At 43.3% G+C, this 8,347-nt stretch overlaps 1 protein-coding gene across 1 annotated transcript in view; it reads left to right on the top strand.

The window, feature by feature from the left end:
- The first annotated feature begins 205 nt into the window (after window positions 1-205).
- Window positions 206-8,347, top strand: part of noc2l (NOC2-like nucleolar associated transcriptional repressor) — a 16,056-nt gene continuing 7,914 nt past the window's right edge. The window contains exons 1-12 of the mRNA XM_071908797.2: window positions 206-326; window positions 781-918; window positions 1,035-1,203; window positions 1,293-1,530; window positions 2,416-2,506; window positions 2,613-2,691; window positions 3,016-3,126; window positions 3,324-3,437; window positions 3,736-3,924; window positions 4,634-4,773; window positions 5,385-5,496; window positions 7,215-7,328. Of these exons, the coding sequence (XP_071764898.2) occupies window positions 307-326; window positions 781-918; window positions 1,035-1,203; window positions 1,293-1,530; window positions 2,416-2,506; window positions 2,613-2,691; window positions 3,016-3,126; window positions 3,324-3,437; window positions 3,736-3,924; window positions 4,634-4,773; window positions 5,385-5,496; window positions 7,215-7,328 (1,515 nt within the window). The 5' untranslated portion in view covers window positions 206-306. The remainder of the gene's footprint in view (window positions 327-780; window positions 919-1,034; window positions 1,204-1,292; window positions 1,531-2,415; window positions 2,507-2,612; window positions 2,692-3,015; window positions 3,127-3,323; window positions 3,438-3,735; window positions 3,925-4,633; window positions 4,774-5,384; window positions 5,497-7,214; window positions 7,329-8,347) is intronic.

Genomic DNA, 8,347 nt, shown 5'->3' on the forward strand with positions numbered 1-8,347 from the left:
TCAGATTTGACAGTGATATTTTGTGTTCCTCGTGCTCTCCGGCTGCATTTTTTTTTACTATACCGGGATTCATATTCTCTAATAAATGGGAGCATTTGTGGTGTTTTTACATTATATTATAACCGAAACGTGATACCTACAGTGTCAGATTGAAAAATATTCTGATAGTTTCATTACATCTGTAAACAAATTTCTTGCGGTGTAGCACCATGAAACAGAAAATCAACTCCTGCCCTGCTCCTGAGTCCTGCCTCCGCACCGAGGAATTGTGGGTATTGAGTTTTGGTGTCACGTTGTGGATCCAGCATGGCAGGGAAACAGAAAAGGTATGAGCTTATTTTCTTTACTGTATATTATATATTGTGATGTTTTATGGTGAACTGATGATGTTATTGAAAGTTGAAATACTGCCAGGACATTCGGTGAGTTTGTAGGGTTTGCGAGACACTTTTTTTTTTTTAGCCAATATAGCCATCGTTAGCCATCGTTAGCTACTTTGCTAGCTGTCTTGTGTTGTTAAAAGCCTTAATAAGTGCTAGCTAACTTAGCAAAGCTCAGCTGTCCTGTGTTCAGTCGTTACTATTCTTTGTCATCAGACTATTCAGAAATGTTTAAGGCCACCTTTTGCTGCTTGTTAGCTAACTAACGTGTCGTACGTTGCTGCTACATAGCTAAGTAATCTACCTTTAACGTTGTCTCTATGAACTTCAGACACTGCATCGTAAAGTTTCCCCACACATGTTGTAGCTAACTTATTTCATCTGTTGTCTTTTATTGTAGGAAATTAGAAGACCTCAGCGTGGATGAGTTCCTGTTGTCAGGTTTTGACTCTGCAGGTGAAGAGGAATCTGGAGACGAGACTCCCAAACAGAATGGCCTGAAGAAGAAGAAAGCAGCAAAATCTGCAGACCCAAAGAAGTGAGTCTTTCGCTACGTGACCATTCACTCAGATTAACATAAACGACACCTTCTGCCCCTTGAGGACAGAGAGGCAACTTTTTAATGTTCTTGTTCATCTCTTTTTCCTTTTTTAGGGGTAAGGCTTCGGAGCACAAGGACCAGCTGTCCAGGTTGAAGAGCAAAGACCCGGAGTTCTACAAGTTCCTGCAAGAGAACGACCAAACGCTCCTAAACTTTGACGACACAGACAGCTCTGAGGATGAAGAGGAGAGGAAGTACCACACATTGCCAAACCAACTGGAGGTAGGCCAGCTGTTGGTGTGTGTGTGTGTGTGAGTGATGAGTTCTCCCATGAAAGCGAAGATCTTCACATTGATGTGTTTTGAACGTAGGATGCCAGCTCTGGCGACGATGACGAGGAGGAGCAAAAAGATTCTACCAAGAAATCCAAGAAGGCGGTGGAGACCATCAAAGTCACAGACAAAATGATTGAAGACTGGAGAGCCGCTATCAAGGAGAACCCCACGCCTCGTGTCTTTAGAGAGGTCACCCAGGCCTTCAAGGCTGCCGTGGCAACCACCAAGGGTGAAGGAGGGGGCCAGTGTCGATACAAGGTGGCTGACAGTTCAGGTAGGACACCAAGATTGTCTCCAAAGTGTTGATATAGGTCTATTAGGGCTTCATGATTGTGACAAGAAAAAAATCACATTTTGATTCTTTTACTGAATATTGCAGTTGAATATCTAAATTGCTGTGCATGTGGACACAGCTTTGTTATATCATTTTGTTTTTAGCACTTGGAAAAAACACAGCTGAGGGCAAAATTAGATGTTAATGCTTAGTGTGTTTGATTTGTATATAGTGTGTTTAGGTGGCTGTCTTCTTAACCACTCATATCTAGGGTTGGGGTTCGAAAGCATTTTATTGAATCTGAATCCAGTATCGAATATGCTTATCAAATTCAAATACTTTCAAATCCCTTATCGAACTTTATTACAGATTTTGTTGCGGGGGAAAAAGGACCAAGAAATTTTCAAAAACATGGCACTTGTTAACTTTTACATGATGCTGCGCTGATAAGTGATTATTCATCGCACTTGTGCACCCCCTCTTGCTCGACAGGACCATGCCACAAATATTGCATGTCACCGTATTCTCAGTTAATTTTGAGAAGTGTGCCCATACTTTCGAACACTTGTGTCAAGCCGCTATGTTGACAAACACACTGGGAAGTGGGGACTGGGGATGCAAGGGTATGACATCATCGGGGGGGGGGGGGGGGGGGTTGATAAGAAGATTTGTTTCACTTGGGGATTAACAAATTCGGGTATTTTGCTCACTTGGAACCGGTTCCAATACGGTAATGGGTAAATGTGGCCTCTTGCAATTTAGAAAATGCAGCAGCAAATATTACATTTTTTGCTTGCTTTTAGATTATTATTGTGCAGTGCTCAGCTGTATGCCTCTTCCTCTCCCCACATTCTCTCATCCACTCTTTTCACTTTGCATCTACAGTGTTCAATGCATTGGTCCTGTTCTGTATCAGAGACATATATGTGGCCCTGCAGAGGATGCTCAACCTGAAGCCAGATAAAGTCCAGAAAAAGTAAGAAGCGGATGTAACATCTGCCGGTCTCACCTCTCCTCAATAGTCTTAACACATCTGTGCAAAGATGGCCCACTCCTCACTCTGTTTCCTCTGGTTTTCTTAGGCCAGCGCTCCCATCATCTAGTCCCAAGTGGCAGAAGAATCAGACAGACATCAAGATGTATCTGAGTGGATTAGTTCAGGTTTGTTTTGCTGTTGGTTTATCTGTCCACTTCTTCCTCTGTGTGTGGCTCTGCACTTCTCACTTATCTTTATTCTCCTTGATGTGTTTTTGTGATGTAGATAAAGTATGCAGGGATGCGTTGTTATTCTGTTTTTTTTATTGACACAACACCATTAATTTATAGGTTATGTGTGATGTCTCTGCCACATTATTTCCTACCTTTTCTCCGTTTTTGCATTTTTCTCCCTTTTGTCCTGAACACATTCCTGTGTATAACCTCAACTCAGATGAATAACTGTCTTTCTTCTAACTGTCTTTCTATCATTTCCCTCTCCATCTTTAGCTGTTATCCTGTCTAACAGAAGCCACAGTCATCACTGCTGTGCTGCGGCACACCAACCAGCTGGTACCTTATTACCTGTGTCTGCCCAAACAGTGTCGGCACCTGATAAAGGTAAGACCTAACTTATGGCATTATTCTGAGATGGGAGGAAAGGTTTTCCAAAAGGGGAATATAATGTGACGCTTTATTGATCATTGTAGGCAAATTCTCCTGTCATCTGTCACACGTTCTCTAATCTGTGTAGGATTTCAACCAGGGCTCCTTCTCATAGATTTGGTTATAATCTACCTCTTTGTCTTTGTGTCTAGCAACTGATGAAACAGTGGAGCACAGGGGAGGAGACAAGCCGGGTCCTCGCCTTCCTGGGCCTCAACAAAATCTGCAGACACAAACAGGAGACATACCTGAACCCTATTCTCAAGGTGAGCTAAATGGTTTGGAAAGTATTAGAGGAATAGAAGTGTGAGGCTGCATGCTGGATGTAAAATGGACTGGAACAGTGAATTTGCTGAGAGTAATTGCATGACAAAGTTCTTGGTTGAAATACTATATCATAAAGCAAGAGAGCTATACTGCAGTGTGTTAGTATCCTTTTCAATTTCATTTTGATTCCAAACGCCCAAAATCAAATCTAGTTTATCTACCTAACTAGTGCTGAATCATGTTAACTGCAGTACTCTGATCCGCCCTGCTTACTATTTTTTTTCTTTCTCTCTTTAGCAAATGTACATCTCCTATGTACAGAACTGCAAGTTCACGTCTCCCAACGTGCTGCCCATGGTCAACTTCATGCAGCGAACTCTGACAGAGATGTACTCCCTGGACACACAGGCCTCTTACCAGCACGCTTTTATCTACATCCGACAGCTGGCCATCCACCTCAGGAACGCCATGACCATGAAGAAAAAGGTTAGCACACAGCCCTCAAAGCTTAATTTGCCTCTTCTCATCAATTGTGTGTATTTGTTGATATAGATGGTCTCCTTTTGGAAAGCTCTGAAGAGAAACCAAAGACAAATTTGAGATGCTCTCTTGGATAATAGGGATGCAAATATTTGAATACTACACAACAATCACAAACTCCAATTTTCTCTAAGTGTACCTTGAAAATTGGAACTATCAGAGCTACCCCACAAATTTGGCATTACATTCTCAGTCCTCTAGACTGATTTTAAGAATTGTTTTCATCACTAAGGAAGTGTGCTAGTACTTTTCTAGGTGATGGTGTGGGGGGTATGCATGATTGGAGTGTGTGAAACCATGTTGACTTTTAAAACTCCACCTGTTATCAAGTGCTGTGGTAGCACAGTGTTGTTATAACTAAGAGAATCGCAAAACAAAATGTTTAATTCATGCGTTGACTTGACAATTAGAAAATCATGTGAGGACATACCACACACCAGCCTGGAGTTGGTTGATGCTTGTTTGACTTCTACCATACTGCCTGGTGTATGAGCTCACACGGATTTCACTTATGCAGGGCTCTGCGCTGCCTAAACTATGCATACCCTAATTCCTCTAAGCTGTGTTAACTGCACCCAGAGCTACAAACGAACACACAGAGCCCGGCTCCTGAGCACCTAATGTGACACTGAGTCTGCTTGTGTGTTTTCTGTAGGAGACGTACCAGTCGGTGTATAACTGGCAGTATATCCACTGCCTCTACCTATGGTGTCGGGTCCTCAGCACCCTGCACCCCAGTGATGTTCTCCACCCCCTCATCTATCCACTGTGCCAAGTCATAATAGGCACCGTCAAGTGAGTATATACGCACTTTATTAAAACACAATGTTAAAGCCTTTCTGCACATTACACCATATACAATAGCAATGTGCAAAACTACAGATTTTTGTAGTTAATTTTGTTACTATAAACAAGTAATCCATTATGAGGCGTTTAACTTATCAGTCTCAGTCTGCTATTTATTATAGGCATTTTTAGCCACAGTACAGTGTTTATTATCATTGGTTAGACTAATTTCAGTACAGTTAGGTTTGTTTGTAGGTCGATCAGTTTGCAAGGCAAGGAATACCTTTTTATTTCTATTCAGTTTGAGATAAAAGAAAATCAAAAAAAAAAAAACAAAGGCTCACCAACTGCCAAATTTGAAAGTCAAGTATGAGCTTCACAATCGTGTAATTAATTACTCAGAGACTTCAATAACGGCACAGGAAACGTACCTTTTTTTTGTCCATCGGCCACTTGCAGTTGTTACCTGCAAGGCAGTTTTTTAGGCTGGCATTCATTTCCCATCTTTATCTCTAATATACAGTATAAGATCATATCACTGACCAGTGTGAAACTACACTTGTTGCTCTACAGTTTGCCACCAGCAGGTGGAGATATTGACCACTGTTTTCTCTGAGCAGGCTGGTTCCCACATCAAGATACTATCCTCTGAGGATGCACTGTTGCAGAGCCCTCACCCTCCTGTCTAGCAGCACCAACACATTTGTACCTGTTCTGCCTTTCCTGTTGGAGGTAAGACTCCATGCCATCTCCAGTAACCACCATTCGCCTGGGATAACTGTTGATCTGACAGGATCAGTGCAATTTGTGCAGAGTTATGTGGATAGTCAAGTTTCCAGTGGCCTAATCCCAAACCTTTCCCACAGCCAATTATGTAGCTACTGCCTGAAACACTTCAAACAACTTTAAATGATGTAGAACAAATTGCAGCCAGTCGCTTGGTTTTGTCACAAATGGAAACAATGAAAGGTAGATGTGATGAAATGTTCCGTCGGTGGTTGGCTGTGGAAAAACATCAGTGGTGTATGAAATGCATTTTGGTCTCAACGGCTAACTACTGAACAGGCTCAGGAGGAAGCACATCTAAGTCTAGGACTTGTGTGTATGTGTGTGAGAGAGACACCTTTGTTATCAGACCAATCACAGGTCACCAACTGTCAACATTTTCCCTGGGTTGTGTGTTAAGCACGTGATTATGCGGTGTGTGTGTGTTTTTGTGTGCAAATGTGTGTAAGTGTTTATGTTGGTGTGGAGCGCTGTTGTGGTTTGCCGGAGAGGAGCAGTGTGTTGGCGACAACGACTAGCTCGGCCCACTGGGAGTGGTCAGTGTAGTGTGTGTCTGCGTGTGCGTGCATGTGCGAGTATGTGTGCGTGCAGCAGTTTGACCAAAGCGATAAAGGCAAGGTTGTGGTTTACACTCTGTTCCTAACGCGCTGTGCAGACCACATCCTCTCTGCCTATGGCGTACCCCCCACCTCCTTTCCCCACACACTCAAAGACCCCCCCAACAGCAAGCCGTGTTTATTTGTGACGCACGCCATTTCCTGTGTTTTTTCTCCTTCACTGTTCCCCTCGTTAAAGGCAGGCTGAGGTACGCTGCTACTGTTTTAATTAGAGCAGCAGAAGCAGCCCCTTCCTCCTGTGTGTATGTGTATATGTGCGTGTGTGTGTGTGTGTGTTCTCGCATCTCCAAGGGGGGTGTATGATTTGGAGCTTCCTGCTTCAGTAGCTGTGCTTTTGTTTGTGTGTGTGTGTGTGCGTGTATCAGGGTTGGCCCATGCCTTCCCACTTCCCCCTGGCTCCCCCGCAGACCGCCACCACATCCTATGTTTGTACAGACAGCACCGGCCAGGAGCGTTGCTCTGCTCCGCACACAGAGCACATTAACGACCTCACACACACACGCACGCATGCACACACACACACACACTAACACGTAGAAACAGAGAGATACAGAGAGTCAGAAATAGTTGTATACACATATGAAACACAGAAATTCACTTGCACACTTTGGGCAGATGTGAAACCTAAACCTGGTAGACAAATAGTCCGCACGTTGCCTAGAATGTACTTTCTCAGACTAAGATAGAAATATAACTTCTCAGTAACATTTCAGTATGGAAGGATCAACTGTGTAGAATGATAATAGTTGTCTTGCAAATTTAAGGGCCAATATAGACACATAGTTGGTATTATAAACTGTAGGTGGGGTTGTTTTCTTGGCTTCATGCAGTTTATTTATTTTTTTGTGGCATTATATTACGGGAGAGTCATTTCACTGGGAAATGAAAAGAAAATGTTCATTTATATATGCTTGGACTTCTAGGCCCATAACAGGACAGTTCTGTTCCTTGAAGATGATGTGCATGGCTCTAATATACCAATAAAATTTGTAATTTCTGAGCACTTCAGTCTGAGTTAAACTATTGCTTTATGCCTTTTCTTTATAGATCTTCCAACAAGTGGACTTCAACAAGAAGCCGGGGCGCATGAGCAAGAAACCCATCAACTTTGCAGTCATCCTGAAGCTCAGCAAGGTCAACCTAATGGAGAAGGCCTACAGGGTAAGTACTGCTGGCTAAGATCTTCTTCCAGCACAGAGCATATTGTAGGCAGAATGAGAAATGTGTTCGGCATGATGCTACCATACAGATGCACAGTGCATGCTGCTGTCGGTGCCCATGCTGATGGTCATTCTTACACTGAGAAGGAGCAGCAGCTGATCAGATCAGTGGTTCAGGTCCTGGTTAATGTATTTTCACATTGCTCCCTGACACTGTGTGTTAGCCTGTGTGTGTGCATAAGGGGATTGAGGGCAGCGCTGAAAGCCCCTTGTCAGGGCTCTAACACTGGCCCTAAGTCGCCACGCTCAGCGCCATTGCCAAGAGGATTGCCACACGGCCCTCTGGGATTATCCCTCACACTCCGCTCGCTCGGTCTGTTTTCACTGCTGTCACCTGGGGCGGCTGCCGCCACCACCCCCTACCTGGTAGACTCACCCAAGACCTGGCTAAACAAGCACCAATCTGTCTGATCATTAACAGCTATCATCGTTTCACATAATGATAGGCTATAAAAGCTTTTGTTCATGTCAGGAACAGAGTAGAATAAGCTTCCAGTAGATGAAGTGATAACTTGTTGTTGCCAAGTGGGTTTTTAATTAAATGTGAAGCACTCAATATTGTGCTGTCAAAATGACGCTGTAAATATTTCCAACCAATATTGATTCTTCTTGGCCTAATATGTTGACTAGGGACCAGAGGGTTAATTCCTAGTGCGTGGCGGGCAGACTCAGAGTAATCTGTGAAACCCCTCTGGTTACAAGCCATAGGTGACAGAATTCAGGTGATGGATGGAGGCTAAGCTGGTTTACAGAAAATCCAAAGCTGATGGTGGTCTGTGTCACACACATGCATGGCTATCATGATTCTCATGTAACATGTTAGGCTGACACAGATCTTAGTCTTGATGCACTTTGGTCTCTCTAATCCTGCACCAAGTTTAATTGCACACCAAGGATAACTTCATGAAAATGCAACACCTCTTCGCTGCCATTTATTTGTCATTGAGGAAAATCATATAT

The sequence above is a fragment of the Centroberyx gerrardi genome, chromosome 14 (genome assembly GCF_048128805.1).
Source record: "Centroberyx gerrardi isolate f3 chromosome 14, fCenGer3.hap1.cur.20231027, whole genome shotgun sequence".
In the NCBI taxonomy this organism is placed as follows: domain Eukaryota; kingdom Metazoa; phylum Chordata; class Actinopteri; order Beryciformes; family Berycidae; genus Centroberyx; species Centroberyx gerrardi.